Source organism: Cnephaeus nilssonii (genome assembly GCF_951640355.1).
Source record: "Cnephaeus nilssonii genome assembly, chromosome: 5".
Lineage (NCBI taxonomy): Eukaryota > Metazoa > Chordata > Mammalia > Chiroptera > Vespertilionidae > Cnephaeus > Cnephaeus nilssonii.
In genome coordinates this window covers 86,124,013-86,149,624 of record NC_137076.1, presented here as the reverse complement: position 1 = coordinate 86,149,624, position 25,612 = coordinate 86,124,013, and the positions used below count along the sequence as shown (strand labels likewise).

Sequence of the window (25,612 nt, the reverse complement as noted above, 5' to 3'; positions counted from 1 at the left end):
CGTTCATAAAATGTCATGTGGACTTAGAAAATTCTGCTCTAGTTAAAGGTAGGTCAACTGTGAAGGTAAGTAAATCTCAGGCTCCTTACTGAATGGTTTACGTTATCATTCGGTAAGGAGTTTGAATCTTAACATTTTTCAGCTGAAAAGCCTCTTAGCAATTATTTTATGACACCTTCCAATTCTACAAATGGCAGAGACGCAATATCACTCAACTAGATATTACTCCTGAGGCTGCCTGATTCTCCCCTTTTCCAGGTTACGGTGTGTGTGTGTGTGTGTGTGTGTGTGTGTGTGTGTGTGCCCATGCACACGACAGAGACAAAAAGGAACAAAGACAGGCAGCAGAGATGAGGTGGAGGAAAAGAACGGTACAACAGGAGCCACGAGGCTTTTTCAAGCTGCAAAAACCATTGCTCCATTCTGATCCATTGAATCAGAGCCGGATTCAAAGCCGGATGAAGGTAGTGCCATTGCTGATCTATGAGGAGACCTATATGATTTATTATTATTGAAATTTAGCAAAACACAGATTTTTAAAAATCAGAACACCTGAAAGGTGAAAAGATGAAAAAATACTTTATTAAACTACGTGGAGAGTTGGCTTAGGCGGGGAGGAAGAGAGGGAAGTAACAGTGGGGATAGAGAAGCGTGCAGAGAGACATCTACGGAGTTTTTTGCGTGGTGTGTGCATATAAAGTTTGGGGATGGAACCAAGTAGCTAAATAAGAAAGGGGAGGTGGAGGTTTTATCTCGCATCTTCATTCTTCCCTTCCCCCTTAGTAGCAGCATCCTCTCTTCCAAAGAATAAAGAAACATGGAAAATATGTCATAATTTAGGCACCATTTATCAGTCTGATCATAATGAACTATGAACTATCTTGAGACACCGACATCGATCAGTCGCACCTCGCTAGGGATGCGTAGTCCGAAAAGCTCTCTGGGTGTCCGTTTTGAACTCCTCTCTACCGAGGTGAAACCACTGTAGCACCGCTCCCCCATTTACCTGTGTATGCCCCTCACCTGGGGATTTGTTGCAATGCACGTTCCAATTCGTAGATCTGGGACGAGCCCCAGAGTCAGCCCCAGTTTCTGACAGGCTTCTGGGTGATGCCCGTGCTACTTGTCTGCAGACCACACATCAAACAGAAAGGCCCCAGCACATCACATCTTTGTCTGAACAAAGTAACAGAAGCATCCTTAGCATCCTTAGGTATCTGCTCCTTTTACACACTGTATCCCCAGCGTTAAAGCTCGTGGTCCCCTTCCCTCCTGGAATTTGAAAAGAGCTAAGAGATCCCAGGGCCCTAACCTGGAAATCCTGCCTAGGAGCACACCCTTTCCTTTGAGGCTCATCTCTCTTATCCTCTCGCCTTTAGGTATCGAAGCTGGAAAGAGAGAAGACGCAAGAAGTGAAGCGGATCCGCGAGCTGGAGCAGCGCAAGCACACCGTCCTGGTGACCGAGCTCAAAGCCAAGCTCCACGAGGAGAAGATGAAGGAGCTGCAGGCCGTGAGGGAGAACCTCATCAAGCAGCACGAGCAGGAGATGGCCAGGACAGTGAAGGTGCGGGACGGGGAGATCCAGAGGCTCAAGTCGGCGCTGTGCGCTCTCCGGGACGGCAGCAGCGACAAAGTAAGGACAGCGCTCACCATGGAGGCCCGGGAGGAGGCCCGGAAACTGTTCGATGCGGAGCGCGTGAAGCTCCTGCAGGAAATTGCGGACCTGAAAACGGCCAAGAAGCAGGTGGACGAGGCTTTAAGCAACATGATCCAAGCGGATAAAATCAAGGCCGGGGACCTGAGGAGTGAGCATCAGTCCCACCAGGAAGCCATCTCCAAGATCAAGTGGGAGTCCGAGCGGGATATCCGGAGGCTGGTTAGTAACTGCGTGCAGAACCATTCTCGTTCCGGGGGCCAGGGGGCCAGGGGTTTGCTTTATCAGGCGTTTCTTATGAGTGGATTATAAACAGTGCCCACCTTTTGTCTCGTGTTCTATCCAAAATACAAGGTAGGTCGATAAGCAGGTAGGTAGTAGGCAGACAGACAGACAGACAGACACAGTCAAAAATGTAAAAGATTTTGGATCACCTTTCTCATAAAAAAACTGGATTCTTCCAGCCCAATACACACGGAAAATATCTATTCGATGACTCATGTTTTCTTGGATGTCTATAAAAGTATTCTGAATTATGAACGCTTCCAAAATCAGCCTGCTGTCGTGTGTTTCCCGTTTGTGAAAATGTTCACAGGGGTAAGGAGAGTGTCTATGGCTCTCAAGACGTCTCAAACAAGGCAGCTGCTGGGAACATCCGGAGTGATTCACCAGTCTTCTCTCTAGGAACTGTGCCTGAAAGGAGTAGGTAGAGCTATAAAATTCCCAGTCCTGTTTAAAATAGATTTCCCCCCAGATAAGCAGGGGTCACTATAATTTTTAAATTGGATGTCAATCCTAAGTAGCTTATTCCTAACTTTGCTATTACCAAGTTCAAAGACCTACTTCAACCCCTATAGAGTTTGGTCTTTCTTTTTAATAGATATGACCAAAGCCATTGGTCTCTCACTATGTCAAAAAAAAATAATAATAAAACAAATATCATTATTGTGTGAAAGCTATAATATCCTAGGATGACTTTTTCTAATATTTTAGAAGATACATTTACATGCATATACTCGGAATGTTTAGCATTAGTTATATCTTATCAAATTAAATATCACCTGTTAGAATGTACTTTATACTTCTCTAAGAACAGTACTTTCTTGGGAAAAATTATACTTTCCCTCTTGTGTCTCCCAATTCTAAGCAATTCTTTCCAAGAATTCTAATTATGTTCCTTGGATGGTATCTTGAGGATTTCAATTTTAAGTAAAATGTGGTTACCATAGGACATTAAAAAAAAAACTAAACATGTAATTTTCTTTGTACTGCAATACATTGTGACTGTAAAATGTTACCTTTGCTACACTTTTCGAATTCTTTACCTGCAATTCATTCTATTTCACTGGTTGACAAAGGAGAGCAAACACAGTATAGAAATACTGGTCTCTGCCCTGCCTTTGATTTTTGAAACAACAGTGGCTGATGATAAAGAATCAGATCTGTGAACTCTGGAGTCAGCAGGTAGGTAAATGGGAAGAAAGCTTTACACTAAATATTTTTGTTTGTTGATGGTTTTCAGTGTAAAATCTACAAGTACATCCACTTGCTGATGTGTTGTTTTCTCTATGATGTTTCTTTCACCAGCACACTGATGAAGTAGATGTGAATTCCTCTTAATAACTGTAAAATCTAAGCTACCTGAAGAATCATTCAAAAATTGGGTATAAACCAAATAACATGGTAAACTTTTTTCAATCATACAGATGCATTTTTCATGTTTATCTTCTTATCCCATTCCTGTCCTCACCCCCAGCTCCATTTTTGGAACCAGAGGGGAGAGAAACGGAAGTAATTATATATATATATATATATATATATATATATATATATATATATATATACACACACACACACACACACATATATAAATTTCCATCCCAACTAAGAACGGAACTATGGAAAATTCTGGTGTTCTGAGACCACAGTCTATTCTTATAACTATTATACAATAAAGCCTTCTCACACTAATTACTGAATATCCTGCAGGAAACCACTGGGGAAATGCTGGAAATAATCTTGGAGTCAGTATAGTATAGAATCTAATAGAGTGGGCTCTAAAGTCAGAAGATAGAATGTAAAATCAGGCCTCACCAATTAGCCACATGACTATAACCACATTAACCCTTTGGTACACAGTCATCATCTCTAAAATGGTGATAGCTGAACCTACATAAAAGGATTGTTAATAAAATGAGATAAGGTATGTAAAGCTCTGAGTTTAGTGCCTTGAATGTGGTAAAAGATCAATACATTTCAGTTGTGATGGTGGTGGTGATGAGGATGATGATATGAGCGGTAATGGGGTACTTTCCCAGCAAATTGGGTATGATACATCAGAACCCGCTAGGGGTATGCATATCTGGAACTGTGGTAAACTGTAAATAACACCATAGGTGACAGGTCTGGCAAATGAATGTGCTGCTCAGTAAAGAATAGCATTGCAGTCAATCTTCTACAGGAGATAGAAACTAAAGACCATGCTTTTATTTCCAAATTAACAGGACAGTTCAATTTCTCACCAAGCTACCAGACAATATCACAGGATCATCTGGTAACTTGGAATTTAGCCCAAAATTAATCTAAAAGCAATCACATGTCTTTGAAACAATAGCTCAGAGATATTTACATGTGGGAAATACGTGAGTATATAACACAGTTTCTGTCCTTTTTTTTTTTTTTTTTTTGTCTGAGGAGCAAAGCAAAGAAAGATTTATACAGAGTGATTTGTTATTATAAGGAGACATCTTTCTAAAGAGAAGAGTATAATGGTATAATGTTGTTTGTATTAAATGTCTTTTGTCTATCTCCATTTTGAATATTCACACTGGATATAATGAAATGAGGAGAAAGGTTTCACTCGATAGCTATGCTTTCTTCAAAATTTATTTACAGAAATTCACTTCACTTGCCCTCATCCAGGCCTGGCAAAAACATTCCGTCCAATGGAACTCTGAACAATTGGTATCAAATGTTTATAGGCCTTTAGTTGAGAAATATTTCTGAGGCCATGCGCAGACTTAGCAGAAATGAGTGTTAGGATCAATAAATATATCCCACAGGAGTAGGAGGGAAAGAAATGCTAATAAAACCAGGTACTTTCCATCCCTATTCTTGTTCCAACCATGGCTTTCTGACAGGAAGGGTAAAATGGTTGCTAAGAATTGGCCGCTCTGAAACATGGGTAGGAATGGAAGAGCTAGACAACACGAACCATGGAATGACCTCACTGCAGATTCACAACCTGGATGCAAACATACTGACCTTTGGAAATGACTAGTCTCCTAGGACGTCTGTAGCTTCTCCAATTATAAAATGACCTACTCCTAGTGGCTACTGCTATTTGAACTGAACTCAAAGGTTATTCCCCCAAAGAGGAGGTGACATCCAATATTGTTCTGGGAAACACTGAAGTGGAATATTTAGCATCAGTCTTTATGAACACTAATGCCCCACTTTAAAGTGAGCCTTTTCTTTCCATATTCAACCAACCCAAACCATTTCAAACAATATATTGAGTCAAGGCATCTACACAGAACATACTAGAGAGAGAAAAAAAGACTCTCTTTGATACCTAACTAGCCTAGGATAGTCCTTCATTACACAGCATTGACTTATTCATGAATTTAATACACTAGTTATACTCATGACTTTGTTCTGTAGCAATCAGCAGAAAGAAGTTCAACTCAAAGCTATTGTAAAAATGCATTTCATTACAGCATTGTTAAATAAAATGTCCTGGGTGTCATTTAATTCAGATGGATGAAATCAAAGCCAAGGACAGGATCATCTTTTCCCTGGAAAAGGAACTGGAGACTCAAACAGGCTATGTACAGAAACTCCAACTGCAGAAGGAGGCTTTGGATGAGCAACTCTTTCTGGTCAAGGAAGCTGAGTGTAACATGAGCAGCCCGAAACGAGAAATCCCAGGGAGAGCAGGAGATGGCTCCGAGCACTGCAGCAGCCCTGTAAGTCTGTTCAAGTTGAAGTTACGAACACAGGAGTCATCTTTTATTTAGCTCCCAAGTTTTACTTTTCACTTAAGCTCTTTTCCTGTTTACTACAAAGAAATCAATTCCATCTCCTACTATAAAACCAGCTAGTACCTTGGGAACACGGTTTTCTAAACTCATAGACAACAAAGTGGTGTACACTGCATTAGCAGATCACAAGAGAATTACAGATCTTTTAAAATCCTTCATAGAATTTTTCTAGCCATCAATATCTGTTCAAACTCCAGCCTATTATAAAGAATCATAAATTAGATGAAAATGCTTTGCCTCGTGCCAAGACTGGTAATTTTCCCTTGTGTGAACAATTGGGTTGGAAATTGGTAAAGATGGTTATCATCTACAGGGTCAAAATGTGTAACTATAAAAGGCTAAAGCATTTATATCATCCTCTGAATGCTTCCAGTCTGATTGAACTTGCCACTTATTTCTGTGGATGTTCGTCATTTTATATGAGACATTATTTTCAGCAGTGCAGCAACAGAAATCAGCTTGTATATAATTGACTTTCATACCTTATACCTTTCAAATTATTTAGCTGCAAAAAAGATGAAAATGAATTATTTAGGAACAGAGACAGGTTCCAAAGTAGTACTTAGAACCAAGTAATGAATAATTTATGAGTGGGTATTCAGGATATCTATACCCCAGTAGGTGGTGAAAAAGACTGCTGAATTGGATTTAGCAGATGTAAGTTTTTGTTGTATCATTGACACCTGCATGGAATGTAGCATAATTAGCAAGAGAATGGGCTCTAGAGTCAGACCTTTTAGTTCGAATCCTGGATCTGCCATTTACAATGTGACCTTAGTAGAGTTTCTTCATCTGTGAAAGAGAGGCAATAGTGGTATCCATAGGCTGGTCTGAGGTTTAGTAGGCGTGATATGTAAAATGTTGAACACAGTATCTGGCACATGGTTAGCATTTAATACATATTGGGTATTGATTTATTGATACTAGCCATGAGATCTTGAACAAGTTAGACCTCCCTGAATCTTACCTGTTCCGCTGAATCCTCTAGGATACTGTGAATCTAGGGATATAGTGAGTGTGAAACTGCCTTGTCAACAATACAGCACTATCAAAATGTAAGACGATAATGGCATTGCAAGAGTATGATGATAATGGTCCTATGGACTCTAGAGAATAGAATTAGGCCATGACTGCTGTGTGTAAGCTGATCCATGACAATTATGCCAGTTAGGAAGCCAGTTTCCCTGAGCAAAATATACCAGCAATGGCTATCCTATAGTCTGTTTCTTTCTACGCGTGAAGGTCATGCACCAACCTTCTCACTCAGACCTTCTCCAGGAATATGCAGGAATTTACAAACCCCATTTCTACCTGATACTCTATCCCCGTTTTGGCTAAGTTTCTTTTTTAAAGTATATCTTTTTTTAATTGATTTCAAAAAGGAAGGGAGAGAAAGAGATAGAAACATCAATGATAACAGAGAACCATTGATCAGCTGCCTCCTGCAGGCCCCACACTGGGGATCAAGCCCTCAAACCCGGCATATGCCCCTACCGGGAATCCAACAGTGACCTTCTGAGTCATAGGTCAACGCTCAACCACTGAGCCATGCCAGCCGAGCTCTTTGGTTAAGTTTCATAGCAGGATACTGTCTAAGCCTGGGAAGCAATATGTAGCCACAACAGAAGAATGCTCCTTGAACCTCATGTAATCACAACATAATCGTCATCTCACAGATTTAATAAGCTGATCCAGACATCTACCTCTCCCTCTGCCAGGAGTCAAAGCTCCAGGGAGTAGCTGCCACATAAAAGTCATCTGCAGTTTCTACTAGGCTTGGTCTTAAACCCAAGTGGTAAATATTGAGGGTTCAAAAAGGGTAAATATTTGCTCTTCTCTGAATAAGAGATCATTTTACTCTCACCTCATAAGCCAGATGAAAAGACATAAACCTATTACTATTATAAACTGTATTCCAAAATTTTGTGAATAGTGTTGTTGACAAATTACCCATTTTAACTTTCATATGTAGGATTTGCGGAGAAATCAAAAGAGAATGGCTGAATTGAATGCCACGATAAGAAAATTAGAAGACAGGAATACCTTGCTTGGAGATGAACGAAATGAATTGGTGAGTACTAATCAGAATGTTTTATTTTTGGGTTAAGCATTATGTGATAGAAGTATATATGATGTTATGGATGTATAACAATAGAGAAAAATCCACAAATAATAAAGGTAAATTCAATAACTATGCGCAAAGTGAGATACCCATATAACCCCACCCAGATGAGTAAGGGGAAGATTACCAGTATCTCAGACCTCTGCTTCTTGTGACTCCTTCTGAAGTTACCCACTACGCTGACTTCTATCAGGAAATATACATTCAGCTTTGGCCTTTGATATAAGATGGGAGTTTTCAAAGGGCGATTAGGACAGAGTTGGGGGGTATTGCTTTAGAATCACTAGAGCTTTTTAAAGTATTCATAGGTAGCTAAGTCTCCTATCCCACCAATTCCCCAAATGGTGGGTTCTCATAAACAAGAGTGAGTACTTTAAACAGCCTTTCAGCTATTTCTGATGCATCCCTCCCCGTTCCTTATTTTGGTACCCCCGCCCCCAATGCATACTCACATGCAGAACCATTAGTATGAAATGAATGAAGTAATCATGAGAACTTTGACATGGAAATATATTATGTATAGGGTGACCATAAAATATGTCATCCAAATGGGAGTTTTGAGAGGAAAAGGGGAGACTGTTCATGATGACCCTATGCCAACATTTACAAACTTAAACCAGTATTTTTCAACTAGAGGCGATTTGGACAACATCTGGAGACATTTTTGGTTGTCACAACTGGGAGGGAACTACTGGCATCTAGTGGGCAGAGGCCGGGGATGCTGCTAAACATCCTACAATCCACAGAACAGCTTGTCACAACAGAAGTAAAATCTGGCCCCAAATGTCTAGAGTGCAGAGGTTGAAAAACCCTGCCTTAGATTAAGAGGCCAACCAGAGTATGGTCACAGTTTACTGTGGCTAGGTAACAGCACAGCCATACTTTACCAAGGCTTGGTGAGAATTGGTTATTCTTAAACACAAATATCAATAGAGTGTCAGAAATACGTTTTGTTTGTTTTGTTTTTCTCAATAAAACTGTCCTAAAAATAAACAGCTTTAGTGTGAGTCAGGAGACTTGGCAAGCTCTCTGATGGAAAGAATGGGCTTTGGGGACAACCAGGCTTGGATTGGGTCCTGGTTGTACTACTTAGTGACTGTGTGTGTGATTCTTCCCGCCAATGAGGCCCAGGGCGGGAGCAGGGTGGGCTGGGGCTGAGCAGGGCAGGGTACCTCGGCTAGAGGAGTCTAGGGGAACAGGTGTGCAAGTCCTCTTCCTGAACATTTCCAAAGGCAGAATCTCGGCAGCACCACCTTTAAGATCATAGACTGTTGGAGGGTTATGAAGAAGGTGATGAAATGCCATTCAAGGAAACTAACTTGTGCCTCCTCAGTTAAAGCGCGTGCGGGAAACTGAAAAACAGTGTAAACCTCTCCTGGAAAGGAACAAGTGCCTCGCCAAGAGAAACGATGAGCTGATGCTGTCTCTGCAACGCATGGAGGAGAAGCTGAAAGCCGTTACCAAGGAAAATTCCGAAATGGTGGGTGTCCCAGACTCTAAAACCGCAGCTTCCTTTCTCAGCTTACCCAGTCACCTGGCTTATTGCTCTCTCTCAGCTTTGTTTTTTAAATACAATGCTATTTATAAAAGCTCAGATGTTTTTCTTATGTAAGCAAGGAAACTTTAAGGGGAAAAAAAGGCAAAAGATGGTTGCTGGCTCTGGACTTTACAGAGTTTCTAAATTTGCAGAACAGTGGGAGTGCTTCCAGGAATCTGCACACACTCTGCAAAAGGTCTGAAACAGAGAAGCAGTTTCAATAGAGCTCCTCAGCCAGACACCTCCTTCCAAGAATTTCACTAATGTGCCCTTCACAGAACTGTGCAGTGGTACCCTCATCTTCTCAGAGCTTTCACGATCGTGGGGGGGATAGATGCCATCTTTTGTATTATGCATGGACAAGTCATATGCCAGTGCACTCCTTCACAGACGTTCACTACAGCTATCCAGACCTCCAGACATTGCCAATGATTTTGACTGATTATAGCAGATAAAGTGTACCTGAGAGTTTTAGGTGGGATGTGTGTGTATTGAAGCTGGGCAATTTTCAAATTTAGCTGGAGCCTCATAAAGTTTCTATAGATGTTTTATGTTAATCACTAACTTTTGGGTTTTTTAAAGTCTCCACCTGTACATTCCTCTTTTCCAATCCAGAGAGAAAAAATAACAACCCATCCACCCTTGAAAAAATTAAAATCTCTGAATGACCTCGATCAAGCTAATGAAGAACAAGAGACAGAGTTTCTCAAACTTCAGGTCATTGAGCAACAGAACATTATTGATGAGCTCACCAGGGTAGGTCTTGATCAATCGATGAACCCTAAGCTGTTCCCAAGGACAGGTCGCCAAGACACCACCATACACTGGAAGCGCTTAATGATTTTGGATTAGCCCCAGAGGCCCAAGTTCATGTGTTTAATATGTAAACAGGTTCAATAGACTCTATTCCAAAAATACTTTATATTATTGAACTGTTTTATACCTTCTTAATTATAATCTGATCACCAGTAATTATAATAAATTGGTTTGTTAACTAATTTGGTAACGCAAATAATAGCTGCAAACTTTCAAATGCATTGTACTGTGAGTAGGTAGGACATGTGGGTATATCTTATAATTGCCTCCAGTAAGATTCTGAGACCTACAGGTTAAATATTTCACGTACAATAATAACAGGACTATATGCTTCTTGTTTCCCAACTCCTAATTCAGTGTCCAGCACATAGTTGCAGTTTAATAAATATTTGTTGAGCAGCCACATCATAAGTAGCGAGAGAGCTGAAATTGCAGTCCAGATCTTCTGACCATGACTCCTGGTGAAGCAGGTAGAGCAAGTATTACTCCCATTTGCATCTGGCTAAATCCGTGTTACCAACAGATGTGGATTAAGACCTTTAATGCCTTTGGGTTTCCTCTCTGACTCTCTGTCTTTAGGTTGTGAATGACACCTCTGGTCACTCTCACTTCAGGTCCAAGCCAAGGTCCTGAGGAGCTAGTGATGGGGGGTTTTAGGCAATAGTCTCCCAATAGGGTGAGGAAGGTGATGTAGAGCCCAAGGAAGAAAAGATTATAACTTTTGTATATGATTACTTGTGGTTTACCCTTTTAAAATGTTCTATGCTGAGTAAATGTTATAATGCATATACTCTATTAGGAGGGTAATCTAAGCATACATTTTTAAAGTTTCAGATGTATTGAAGTTGCATGATCAAAATATTTTTACACATAAAAGTGAGAAATCAGAAAGGTTAACACCAATGACTTAAACCAGCTTATTTATCAAACATGGCCTTCTGAGATGCTATGCCTCTCCCTTCACTTCCACACCCTTCATAACATATAAATCTCACAGGCTCACTAGTCGAGGGCTTGAGGGATTTGTTTGGTTTTAAGTATCCTGAGTTTAAGCTAAAAGTTTCTTACAGAATTTGGACACATTGAGGCATGTCAAGCAGACTCTTACTTCACCTACCTTTGAATTTGTACAGTAAATACCTGAAGTACTTAGTAGATGAACACCAAATTCCCAGGATATCTCTATTCACAAGAATGAATCAAGAAATCATTATCTCTAGATATACTTTCGCTTCCCCGAAAATTCCAATGAGAACCTCCCCCACCCTTCAAAAGCCACTAGATCAGTGATTTTTTAACCAGTGTGCTGCAAGAATTTTCGAAACATGCAATACCTGACTAGGGACACTGATTTCTTTCCTCTAAGATTGTCAAATAAAAATATGACAACAGCCAACACAACAATAGCCATCCGGTGTGAATGAATCAATATTATACTTTTTTATTTTTGTCTTATCGGCAATATATATATTTTTTAGTGCCATAGAATTTTAGTAATTAGTTTATATATGCCATGAGATGAATAAGGTTGAAAATCACTGCACTAAATGATTTCAACCAAGACACTGTTCCCATCTCCAGAGGCTGTGGGTGAGAACAAGGATCCAAGAATAGTCTAAGGTAGTTTTCTATGCCTGTCAAGTGATTGAAAGAAAGAATAGGCTTTCCTTTGTTGTGAAATGATATTTTTTCAACATTTAAATTGAAAGTAATCTTGGGTTTGAGAAAACTGCAGCATTGTGCTTTGGGAGAATATGAGTAACTATTTTCAGAGCTATTTGATTAGCGAGTGTAAAACAAAGGATTCTGATTAGAAACACAGTGTGCTTCCTCATTGTGAGGCTCTCAGATCTACATAGATTATTAGGACAAGTTGTAGAGTATCCTTACTTTTAAAACATTCAAGCTTCAAACCCAAATGTTCCTAAATTTTATACAACATAATCTCTTTTTTTTTTTTTTTTTTCAGAAAGAGGAATGGAGAGGGAGGGAGGGATAGAAACATCAATGATGAGAGAGAATCATGGATTGGTTGCCTCCCACATGCCCCCCACTGGGGATCAAGCTTACAACCCAGGCATGTGCCCTGACTAGGAATAGCACTGTGACCTCCTGGTTTATGGTTTGCTGCTCAACCACTAAGCCACACCAGTCGGGCAATATAATCTTACCTTAAATAGAAATATGTAATGTCTCTGGGAAAAACAACTCTGTCTTTGCAAAGCAAATCAAAGCAAACAACAACAAAACCTATAAGGAAAAATGTACCAATTCAAGGTCTGAAAAGTCCTTGGTCTGTTTTCCAGGACCGAGAAAAGCTCATCCGCAGAAGAAAGCATAGAAGAAGTTCCAAGCCAATTAAGGTAATGAGAAAACTAGGTTAGCAGGCTTTGCCACAGCCAGAGAAGTGAGGCTTGCCAAGGAATCTTCCTGCAAAGATGTGATAAGTCAGATGTTCCTGAGAAATTCAAACCATGGGCTTTATTTACTAGAAGAAAATCTCTTCTCTTGACAGTTTTCAGAAGTCCAAGACATTTTAACCTGGAAAGGTTTGCTTTAGTATGACTTTCTCTGAGTTAGGAAGCCAGAAGGCTTGACATAGAAAGGGTTATCTGACAAGTTGGAGTCATACTCCAGGAACGTACAAGTGACACATAGGATTGGATGTCCCTCACTGAATATTAGCATCTGTTACCTACCCTATCACTGATTAATCTATTTTCATTATTTACTTGCACAGTATTATGGGTAATGATTTTCCCAATTCACCAATATCTGTGTAGCCTCTTATTAAATAACTAGAAGCTCAGCGCGCGAAATCGCGCAGCTGCACCCACCAGAGTGTGCCTCGCCAAGCGCACAGCCCCGCCCACCCGTGCCGGTCTTTGGTCTTTACGGTGTTAGGGCCACTGGGTTTTTATAATACAGATAAAATCACAAAGTCTTGTTTAATTTGTCTGTTTGATTTTTGGTTTTATTGGGGACATCATTTCATTTGGTTATGGAATGAGGTGATAAGACTTCAATTTGATCATCCTCTTCACAGAGATACCTGGCCTTTCAGAGTCCCTTGATTAGTTTTAAATACTGAAAGGAGTAAATGACATAAACTCACCATGGTATACAATGTACTATAAAAGAGGCTACGATGTTTCTATGAAGAGAGCCAATGTTAGTGAGTTTTCCAAAAAAATAACAGAAATTGAATAATATAGGACAAACATTCATTGGAATTATTATGGTCATCTCCATATTTTTATTTCATCAAGGAAGCATTAAAGGATCCATGTCGTTTATAATCATTTGCACGTATGCCAGTTGACAGTGCTTTAATAATGTGTCAACTTTTCCCTCTTTTACCTGTGTCAGTAAATATGTACTTTCCCTCCATTAGAGGCCTGTTTTGGACCCATTTATTGGTTATGACGATGACTCCATGGACTCAGAGACATCATCCATGGCCTCATTCCGAACAGACCGAACACCAGCTACTCCCGATGATGACTTAGATGAAGTAAGCCTTTCTCTAGCCTTTGGTGATAATGTCACCAAATCTTTCTTTTAAGGGGGAGAGAAAGCATTTCACTTCTTTATCTCCTTTTTGAACAGCACAAAATGATTTCATAATAGTGAAATAAGACTTCAGACCAATTTTGAGAGCACACTTGATTTTGATACCTCTTAGAAAATAGTTCACTTGTGTCATGTAGCCCTTTTACAAGATTCTCTAAAGTTCAGCTCTGTAACTTGAAGACCTCTTTCAAAATAAAAGTTACTGTCCCGAATTCTTCAGCGAGGGAACCTGTGAACCAAGGAACAAGCTTGTAGATATAATCTGAGACACTGTTAAACAGTGTGCACTGTCAACCACCTTCATCAGAACCATCTAAGGAGTTCAATTACAATGAAAACACCTAGACCCTACCACACAGCTCCTGACCCAGGATCTATAGAGTGGAACCCCCAAATCTGCATTTTTCCCAGAACTCCCTTGTGATTGTATTGTGCTCTAAAGTCTGAGATCTTAAGCTGTAAAACTATGTTTTTCATAATTTATCTGGGGAAGAAGTTGTTGGATATGAATGTATTGAAAACAAGTGAGACTAAAACTATGAATATCATTTTTCAAATTTGGACCCATAATCAGGGTACACATTCTTCTCATTTGGGTCCAATATTGACTGTTAACCCAAGCCCAAAGAGGTAATAATTAGAAATGTATAAACAAATGCTTCTCTTATTAAAATAAGTAGTAAAGCATTTCTGTGGTATCCATCTTGAAAGTATTACAGTATATTTTTAAATTTTATTTTTCAATTACAATTTATTTTCAATATTATTTTGTATTGGTTTCAGGTGTACAGCATAGTAGTTAGACAACCATATGCTTTACAAAGTGTCGCCCCGATAGTTCCAGTACCTACCTGGCACCATACATAGTTATTACAATATTATTCACTATATTCCCTACGCTGTACTTTATATTCCTGTGACTATTTTGTAACCACCAATTTGTAGTTCTTAATCCCTTCACCTTTTGACCCAGCCCCCAACACCCTCTCCTAAAGTACTACAGTATTTTTGTCCATCCACATACTTTAGAATTAAGAATAAGTCACACAGAATTCAAAATCAAACAAACCTTTAACTTCTGAACTTATATGCATAGCACATGAGCAGACAATAGTACAGGGAAGGCCTGGGGAGGGGCAGGATTGAGGCGGATGGTGTCAATGCGGGTGGGGGAGGGACATCTGTAATACTTTCAACAGTAAAGGTAATTTTTTTTAAGTAGACAGAGGTTAATATTTCACATTGGACACAGAACCTAAACATAGCATAATTATTCTTTGGCTTTTTTATTTTTCTACCTCAAGAGTTTAGCAGCTGAAGAATCTGAGCTACGATTTCGCCAACTAACAAAAGAGTACCAGGCCCTCCAAAGAGCATATGCCCTCCTGCAGGAGCAGACTGGAGGCATCATCGACGCTGAAAGGGAGGCCAAGGTTAGTGAATGTCTCGGAGAGTACTCGGAACTGGCTTTTTACGCAGCCCTTGCAGCTTCAAAGAATCACGGACATAAAAATATCAATAGGGTAGCTTTCCATGTGCCTTCCTCTCCTCAGCGGCTTTTGAACTGTTGTATCTTTTATGTCAACAAGCCTTGGATCTAGAGGCATTAGAACCAGCCTGGATCGATGCTTTTGTTTCTTTTAGATAGTTGAGTATCTTGCTATTTGAAAACTTACATTTTCAAAACTAGACAATATTGAATGTTGATAATCCATTTTTTCAGTTTCTTGCTTGAGAAAAAAACACACACACCACCGCTTTTATCTTTCAAAAGCAATGGTTAGCCAGTTTCTTTTCTTAGTTAATAAGTACACAGCATTACATTGACAGCCTACCAAGAATTTCCTCTTCCAATATCTCATTTAATCCCTGTGACAGCTCCCAAAGGCAGGTATTTTGTAAAAGAGGAATTTGAGGCTGAGAGAGGTTCATTGAATTGCCCAAGATCACACAGGTAATATGTGGGAAACTGAGATTCCAACTCAAGTCTTACTGGATCAGATGTTCCTTTCATTTTTTACAACTGCCTCTCATAAGCCTATTTCAAAAATATAAAAATAAACACACACAATACTAACATTTAACACTTATTTAGTGCTTGTTGTGTTCCAGGCATTGTGCTGAGCATGTTATATACATTTATATCATGTAATCCTAAAATAGCCCTATGCATTAAATGCTTTTGTTATCTTCTTTTTATAAGAGTAGAAATAATATCTTAGGAAGAGTTAAATGTAGCTTAGTTAGCTCAATTAAAATGAGAATATGTAGCTTAGATTACAGCTAGGATATGAACCTAGTCTTTCTGAGTTCAGAGTTAGAACCACCATGTCATAACTGCCCCATAGATTAACAAGGGGCAAAAAGGAGTGTGATCCCTCAGTGGTTTTATCCTCCTTCCTATTTAGAGGGTCTGGAGCAGGCCCTTTTTCTGCCAAGGGCCCATTTGGATATTTATAACATAATTTCTGGGCCATACAAAATCATCAACTTAGAAATTAGCCTGCTATATATCTGGTCAAACATTTAATGAACTCAACCCTAATGCCTTGGGAAGGCTAAACCATGGGCCTTATATGTCCTGTGGGCTGGATGTTCCCCACCCTTGGTCAGGAGCAGTGGTCGGCAAACTCATTAGTCAACAGAGCCAAATATCAACAGTACAACGATTGAAATTTCTTTTGAGAGCCAAATTTTTTAAACTTAAACTTCTTCTAATGCCACTTCTTCAAAATAGACTTGCCCAGGCCGTGGTATTTTGTGGAAAAGCCACACTCAAGGGGCCAAAGAGCTGCATGTGGCTCACGAGCTGCTGTTTGCCGACCACTGGTAGAGTATGCTGAGGGGTGCTGTAGGACCTACTGTTAATTGCTTAGTGGGAAAGAATAGATATTATAGTTATATATTTTTAAGTGGTGACATATATACATGCACATACATATATAGAGTAAACATGTTTACAAAAAAGCAATCATCAGAAAGGGGTATATGTGTGCGCCTTCATATTTATGTCCTATAACTATAATAGTTGTGCTTTTCATTATCAGCATTTATTAAGCACTCTTACCAATATAGTATTGCCAATTAAAATAATAGCATATGCCTTGTGTTTTGGAGAGCTGGTCATATAGAAATTAATTGTCTTTCTCTTACCTCACTTTCCCATCTAAATAAAGGTTTAGCTTTATCTCTGGCTATTAGAATAAAATAAAATAAAAAACACAACATTCAAAGCAAAATAGTCTAAAATGAATCAAGATGTTGGAAAAAGAGCAGCACAGTAAATTCAAAGAAGTAGAAATAAAAAAAATAGACAATATAATATAGATGAAATAGTATCAATGAAAACAAAAGATAAAATTATTTCGATGCAAGAAAAAAAGATAGAGTATACTCAACACCCATTCAAAGTTAAAATAATTCTTAGCAAAATTAAGCTTGGCATTTTTTTAACCTGATAAAGGTAAATATAACATTTAACAGTCCAAATAAATATTCTCCTCACAATAAGGAATAAGGAAAGAATACCTACCATTCCTGACTTTATTCACCTTTGTAACAAAGAATTTATGCAGATCATAAGAGAAGAGAAAAATATATGTATGTTCAGAAAAAACAAAACCTAATTTTTGCAGAAAATGGAATCATAAACAGAGAAAATACAAGAGTATCTAAAAATAAATTACTACACTAAATGAAGTAGGGTTATTCCTTAAAAGATCAGTGATGAAAACTATTAATACACGTAATACTTGACAAATACATGGAAACATACATACATAAATAATTGGATTTAGATTTAGGTCACAAAGATGGCTATGAATGAATGGAAAGATTTTGGAGAGGCAAAATGGGAGAAGGCTTTTCAAATGAGAGCAAGTTGGAGACTCACAAAGCATATTTAGGAGACAGGGAGATCACCAGCAAGTAAGGGGTGGACTGTAGTGTTCCTGAACAGTGTGAAAAGATTGGAAATATAACAGGAAATCTCAAATCCTAAAGAGCTTGAATTTTACCCAATAGCAAAAGGAGCCACTGAAAGTCTTAAGCAAGAATTAGAATCATAAAAATAGTTTTAAGGGATTCTTTGGTCATAGAATATCCTTCTTCTTTTTTTCCTTGTTGAGTTCTAATCAAGGAAGATGAGGGGAAGAAAAATATTGAATTACCATTTTACTTACTAAGTTCTGGATTTTTTATTTCACTAGGCTCAAGAACAGCTCCAAGCAGAGGTGCTAAGGTATAAAGCCAAAATTGAAGATCTGGAAGCGACCCTGGCTCAGAAAGGGCAGGTAGGCATTTGGTTGCTGGCAATTCGATCTGACCTTCCTCTAGATCACCCTTGTGCATGGGCCACACCCAGGACACGGCTTGGCTCTCCACAGTGACCTTTCTCAAACGTGTCAGAATGTTCAGCGCTATGTTTCTGTCCCTGGTGTTTTTCTGGCCAGAGCGTGAACCCAGCTACACCAGCGAATGAGGCTGGGCAAGAGGGAGAATGCCAGAGGAAGAGAAGCCCTGTACCGATAGCCTAGAGTGGTCATAAACTGCTAAGACAAAGACCCACCCCTGCAGCTGCATTCGTTGCCTCTATGCTACATTTATGGTTCTGCATTTTAATGTTTTCCATCCATATGTATCTAGCCTGTGTGCATTCTGACCCTTGTCACTTTTTGCCTGTGTGGTCACTTCTGAGTCCCCAAAAGGCTGGTCCTGGATTATTCAGACTGAAAAAGGTAGAGGTAGTGAGTGACAATGAAAAGGGGGTTAAATTTTCCTGGCAACTTTGGCCCCAGTGTCTTTGAATAAGGAGCTGGCAGGGGTGGGTGTCATTTACCAGTGGTTGGCAGGCAAACAAACTGGGTGAAAAGAAGACAGCTCTGGCAAAGTGGTTTGACAACACGGGCTCTTTCGTGCCACTCTGAAATGCTGACTGCGCGATATTCTTTGTCAAACAGGATTCACACTGGGTAGAAGATAAACAACTTTTCATTAAGAGAAACCAGGAGCTTTTAGAAAAGGTATGTTGGGCGCAATACCCTAGTGGGGCAGAGGAGACAATGATGAGAGATCCAGGAGCAGCAGGGGTCCTCTCAGGAGTGGCACAGGGGCCAAGGGAAGGGGTGGCTTCTCGGCGCTGTATTCTCCTCTGCTGCGTGCTCGACTGCATCCCTGTCACCGCCATCACCATCAGTGGAGTGGCACGTGTGCATGGCTCTGTGCTGGGCATTGCGCCGACGCAAAAGGATGTGATCCTTGACACCTATTGATGTGTTAACTATATATATATATATATACTGTATATATGCTGTACATACATATATATATATACACACACACACCCCCACACGTGCACACATCCTATATGGTTGTCCATCTACAAAAAGCACACTGTGAATAGGACTTGTTATTTTGTGCAAGGAAGTGACCGGTTATGACTCCAATACTGTGCTGCAGCCTATCACAGGCAGTTTTCACTTTTAGTCTTTTTTGCTCAACTTGGCTGTTCATTTTTTTAAATAAAAGAACTTTGGAAATGATTCCTCGAAAGCACAAAATTTCATGTCCAGGATTTTGTTCAACAAATCAAGATGCAAAAGGCTGGTTTAGTCCCAATTGATAGGTTATTTTGATCGGGGGCAATGAAATATAACTGATCATTTTAAGTTGAAAGGTGGCTTTTCCTTTGGTATTCACTTTCCAGGAATATAATTTAAAAATTGCAACATAATCCTTTATATTTTTCTTGACAAAAACAGAATTTGAAAGCCCATTGGAATAAGGGAAATAATTCTGTAGGTCTACCCAAAATTATATAGCAGTTATCTTAGAATACTTTCTGCCAATATTTACTAGCTTTGACAAATAATAGAAATTAACCACAGAGAAAGGAAAGAAGATACTTGTCCTCCTTCCCCTCTGGCCTGGCAGAGTTAGGACATCCTATCTCACTTTCTGCATGATTAGAGACAGGACTGATAGATACAAAGTAGGTGAGTATTTCAGGACTGAGAACTCATACTCTCAGAAAGGTTAAGGGTCCCTACAAAGAAACCTCATTACACATTGGCTCTGGTCTGTGAATTACAACCTACAAACCAATTATCTACTTGCTAGCACTAAACACCAGAACCAGGAATTTCCCCAAATATCCCATCTCTAATCCCAATCCAAGATGCTAGAAAGTAGAATATTTTTGTGATCTAAGTCAACTTCAAAAACTTTCAAAAATTTACTTGACCACAACAATCTAGTGTAAAAAACTTGAATTGACTTGAATTAATGTCATGCAGCTCACTATTTTGCCATCTTTATTTTCCTCTAAATTTTGTATATCATGAGGCTATGAGAAAAAGAGGACTTTAGTGGTCTCAGAGATGCTCAGTAATATGCTGTTACATCTTTTTATCATCTAAAAAATAATTTCCATTATGTCTTCTGTCTGTTTTCATTTGGTCTTGATTTCTCTGGGCTAAAAGCAGAATGTTGAGCTCAGATTTTTAAGAGTGAAACAGAACTGAAACAACAATAAAGCAAAGCATCCTACTTCAAGTATGTATACTTGGGAAAATAAAATCCATCCTATGCTGAAAAGCCCCTGTTTTTTTTTATTTTTTATTTTTAACTTTAAGGTTTTAAATAATTACTGTGAGTAATGTCTACCCGCATAGCTAATATCAAAGGCAGCCCATACCCCTTTGCAGATCATGAAATTTGTTGATTCCTTGTAGACATGGACCCTGTCTATAGGGTGAGTCATGTTCATACACAGCCAACTTAATTCCATGCTTCCTCAGGACAGAGGAGGAGTTATTATTTCTGAATGGGTAGACATGGAAGCTCTTACAGTAGGAGATGTTGGAGCTTGGTGTTCAAGGAAGTGTGGAATTTCCTCACCTAGAAAAGAAGTGGGGGGACCCCTCTTAGGCAGACAGATGAGCAAAGACAGCCCCTGAAGTAGTCAGTCCATGGGGTAGATCTGGGTTTCTGGATTCTAGTGTGTATGTGTTCATGTGAGTGTGTGAATGTGTTGAGATGAGAGTGGTAACATTTAAAACTGGAAAGCTACCTGGTAACCAGAATATCAAGGTTTTTAAATTCCATATTGAGAAGTTTGGCTTTACTCTGAAGGTAACTAGAATTCAGCAAAGTTTATCTATGATCAGAGATGTTTTTTCAAAATTATTTTCCTGACAACTTGTAACTCCAGAAATAAGAGGTATAGGTTTCCATTATTTACCCCATTAAATCTACTTCTGGGATCCCCAACAAGGCCATAATGAGTACCCTCAGATCCACTACTCATAGGGTCTCTAGACTTTATCTCAATGAATGGAGGTGTCCTCCGGTGTTTTCCTCTATGACCTGAAAAACTCAACTGAAGGATAACTAGAAGGAAAGCCAAATACTTGCCATAGTCACATCTACTTGGGATTTTTTTTTCTAGATGATTTATTCACTGAGTAAATGAATGCTGTCTATGCTTGCTTTGTAAAGTTGTATTGGCAATGTTCTCCTAACTTGAGGATTTACTTTATTAGATAGAAAAGCAGGAGGCAGAAAATCACCGGTTACAACAGGAACTGCAGGATGCCAGAGACCAGAATGAACTGCTGGAGTTTCGAAACCTAGAGCTAGAAGTAAGGAAATGATGATCATAATGATGATAATAATCATAACAGCTAACACACACGGAGCACATGCTTTGTGTGAGGTACTGAATTAAGCATTTCAGCTGCATACTCTCATTGGACCTCACAACCACAATCAAGGTTTTATAGATGAGGCAAGTACGGTTGAATCCGTCGCCCAAGTCCTGTGATTAGTGAGAGGTAAAGCATTGATGCAATTCAGGATGTCTGCCCTGATACTGTATTATTTCAGCACTATTAATGCCTTGATGAACAAGACTAATGAATAGATTTTAAATAATTTAAAGAATCGATTTCAAACTTCATCAATGATTCATTGCTTTTAAATAATAATTTCCATCCTTCATTTAATTCTGACTCCAAAAAGGTCACCTTAAGAATTATATTTCAAAATGTACTATATGCAAAATTATTTTATCATTATACATTTGAATTTATCAGTCAACTTTTTTAGTCTATAATGCATTTATGCCAAAAGCTAAGAAGCAAGGTAACTTGTTTTGGGAAATACTTTGGTTAATCTGACCAAATTTCAGAGTTGTTTTTGTTTTTTAAGTAAAACATATCAATCAAGTAAGATTTTGATTGTATCATGCAGAATCTGGCTTAGGATCTGGTTGAATGTATGTTGAAATGTAAAGGATAAGAAACATTCATATTTTATTTCTCTTATTCTGCCAAAAATTTCTTCTTGAGGTTCTTTCAAATTAGGTCCGGATAGAGTTAGCAGTCAGTATACTTCAATGAAAAAGAATTGTCTTTGGTAGCCCATATACAGTATCTTAATCATAAAGCTTGAGTGGATTGAATATGCAAAAGTCTGTTAGCTGCCATAAAACTTCATGGTTAAAAGATAACTCTTTGTGATACCTGAAAGCTCTAAATATTCAGATAGTTTGAATTGCAACTCCACTTCCCACATTACCCTGATAAAAAAAATTTGCAAGATAGGATGACACCATCTATAAATTCCCTTCCATACCTTTGTTGACGAATCAGTTCTTTCCATTAAATTTAATCATGAACATCTTGAGTTCTTTTTTTTCTTTTTTTCTTTTTTTGCCAAATGTCATATTGATACACTGCTGAAATAGCAGACAACTGGTTTAGTGTTTAATCAGTTGTTACTTTTTTTTTAATGCCCATATATTCTCCACTGTATTTCAAGGAAAGAGAGAGACGGTCCCCTCCATTTAATCTACAAATTCACCCATTCTCAGATGGTGTGAGTGCTCTCCAGATCTACTGTATGAAAGAAGGTGTCAAGGTAGGCAGATATTTGATGTTTTATGTTTGTAAGAAAGTAGAAAAACTGTGAATTGGAAAAGGGGTTTGCTCATGACTTTTGTCTTTCAGTCACTGGATGTCATTTTGATACAAACTGGGTAACAATTGAAAGTAGTCATGTCCATTGGAAAATCAGCAGAACATAAAATAAATGTGTGACAGATGTGTGAAATATAACAACAAAGAACAAGGAAGCCATGATTATTTAGAACGGAGTAACATAAAGAATATGAATTCAAAATATTAATATAATGACCTTTAATTATCTAGAGGAAATATCCAATGAATTCAGTACTTCAATAAACATATTTCAAGTATGTGGGTAAAAATGTACTTGTTGAGTCCCTCTGTTGTGATGTTGGCTGTAAGTGCTGTGGAATTCATAATCTTGGAATTTCAGCATTAAAAGAGACCTTGAAATTGTCTAGGTCAGCATCTCTTTAGGTATGTTTAATTAAGGGAAGATTTCTCTTTTGAAAGTTTATAACATATTGTGCTCAATTTGACAAAATATACTTCTATCTGTAGTGATATTGGAATACATTGAAAATAATATTAAGGTTGAATGGAGATGGCTCCATCTCCTGGGATCAATATTGTCCTTCAATGTAATGAAATCACATGGCAAATATCTATTCCAGAAGTGAAGCTGGGAAGCCCCCGCTATTCCTGGCCTCTCCTTACCTTCTGCATGGCCCTTCCTGCTCCCACTTTGAGCTGCCAAATATCCTGCGTTAGTTGCCTTCTCTCTGCCTATGAGAATGAGCTAGACTTTCCCCTGTGGTAGGATCTGCTATACTGCATTTGAACATAGAGGAGAAAGTGGTACTAATGAGGTAAAAAGTGTGGGGTAGGTGGAGGGGATGAGGTAGTAAAATTGTGCTTCCTTGACTTCCATCTTAAACCACTTTCACAATGTTTAAACTCTGGCCTTCCTGGGCTACATGAAAATTTGTAAAGCAAAGTAATTTTTTATTCAGCTCTAATTAAATGAAAGTACTTTGCTTCATCTTTTCCTTGGATACTTTTTTCTTTCGATAAATCATAAACAACATAATCCAATGGATGTCATTTATATCCAAATGTAGTTTACTTGCTTTAATCTGATGTCAGGATTATAGTAAAAATCAGCTGTTTCCAAAAGATGAAATTAAAGCTCAATGAAAAAAAAGGAACTGCATTATAGTTTATGTGGCAGTCAAAATCTCAACCAAGTCAGAATTCCATTAATTAGAATGAAGTTGGCTCATTATTTATATTTACTACCTATTATTTTTCTTTATATCTGAAGTCTACCATGACTGAAAAAAATGGACAACTATTTTAAAAAAGTTAATCAGCTAATGCAAGCCTTCACTATATTCTGGACTCTTTTGTACATAATCTGTTTCTCCTCAAGATCAGCCTATGAAGGAGGTATTTTTTACCTTCATTTTGTAATTGGCGAAATTGAGAATGAACTGTTAAGTAGTTTTCCAAAGTTCACACAGCTTGTAAGAAGCACAGTGGAAATTTAAAACCAGGCGTGCCTGATTGAAAACCCAAGGAATTACAGGGTTAAAATGTCTTCTCTATATTAGGCTTGGGGGACTGGAAGAATGGTAAACCACATTTGTGTCTTTGACTTGAGTGTATCTCCTTGATTTTGCAGGATGTGAACATCCCTGATCTCATCAAGCAGCTTGATATCTTGGGTGACAATGGGGTAAGTATGAATTAAATAAGTGCAGGAAAGATATGAATTTTCCTAACAAGAGGCAAGAATTCCTTGCCAATGTGTCACGTGTGAAATAATAGCAGGTGGGAGGCCATGTGCACTGAAAGATGTAGCTCTCCAGAGAGAATCAACAGTTTATCAGACAACTTGGCTAAAGGATTGTAAGGATCTCTGAAAGGTAGTGACAGAAATGGGAACTGGTAAAATGCTTTTCATGAGCAGGTTTCTGATTTGAATGCCAACCACATCTGCAGTGGTTAAAGCTGATTGCCTTCTGACTGTTGCTTGGAGGCATCCAACGTGAAATTAATCAGTCATGCAGTTGCAAATGGTGCTAAATAGTAGGGTTGGTGGCAGCCACATAAAAATGGACCTGGAAGCTATAGTCCTTTTTCTTTTCAAAAACACCTTCCAGGCAGGGTCCAGGCATATTAATTCAGTGGGAGGACTATTCTTGGAGATATTAGATGAATGATACATGTAGGTTGAGGAGTTACACCATTTTTCCCCTTAAACAGTTGTCGAAGGAGAGAACATTATCAATGAAATCGCATGAAACTGCCATGCAGAGATTACTCTTTATTTCATTTTGGTTTATGCTTTTCTCATAACATGACTATTAATGAAGATTCTTATAGTGAAACAAAATCAAGTCAGTATTTGAGAGGTATAAGAAATTCACAATATACTTTTTATAGGTTTTCAATGAACTCTTTGTTAAGAATTATTACTAAATAGAACATATGTTAAGGTTCCATGAATTTGTGTCTGTGGCAAGCACTTAGGCAATATTTTCTGAAAATGTAAATATCTGAAGTGTCTTCAGCTTATTTTTTTTCTGTCTTTTTCACAGAATTTAAGAAATGAAGAACAAGTGGCCATAATTCAGGCCAGCACTGTGCTGTCCCTGGCAGAGAAGGTAATAAATTGTACTGACTTTCAAATCATCTCCGTGCCTGCCTTAACACCTAAAAAGTAGGGGAGGGTTATTGAATACCTAATAAAGATTTTATTTTTCAGGATGAGACAGCTCAAATAGAATGAAAACACACACCAAAAAAAGTCTACACACTGATTTGGGGTGGTGGATAGATAATTCTTGCTTTGAAGTCTCTTAAAAATAGAATTCTTTGAAAACGGAAAACCTTCTAAATTACATTATTCAAGCAATCCTTACCAAGATGGGAAACTGATAAAGAAGGGTTTTGTT

At 38.6% G+C, this 25,612-nt stretch overlaps 1 protein-coding gene across 3 annotated transcripts in view; it reads left to right on the top strand.

Moving 5' to 3' along the window:
- Positions 1-25,612, top strand: part of JAKMIP2 (janus kinase and microtubule interacting protein 2) — a 133,586-nt gene that overhangs the window by 89,505 nt on the left and 18,469 nt on the right. For 2 of the 3 annotated variants that reach the window (XM_079773099.1, XM_079773100.1), the window contains exons 3-16: positions 1,380-1,877; positions 5,414-5,623; positions 7,671-7,769; positions 9,154-9,300; positions 9,973-10,113; positions 12,480-12,536; positions 13,568-13,687; positions 15,051-15,179; positions 17,955-18,038; positions 18,705-18,767; positions 21,288-21,386; positions 22,567-22,665; positions 24,337-24,390; positions 25,256-25,321. In XM_079773099.1, the coding sequence (XP_079629225.1) occupies positions 1,380-1,877; positions 5,414-5,623; positions 7,671-7,769; positions 9,154-9,300; positions 9,973-10,113; positions 12,480-12,536; positions 13,568-13,687; positions 15,051-15,179; positions 17,955-18,038; positions 18,705-18,767; positions 21,288-21,386; positions 22,567-22,665; positions 24,337-24,390; positions 25,256-25,321 (1,866 nt within the window). The remainder of the gene's footprint in view (positions 1-1,379; positions 1,878-5,413; positions 5,624-7,670; positions 7,770-9,153; positions 9,301-9,972; positions 10,114-12,479; positions 12,537-13,567; positions 13,688-15,050; positions 15,180-17,954; positions 18,039-18,704; positions 18,768-21,287; positions 21,387-22,566; positions 22,666-24,336; positions 24,391-25,255; positions 25,322-25,612) is intronic. The other variant, XM_079773101.1, reaches the window with a different exon arrangement.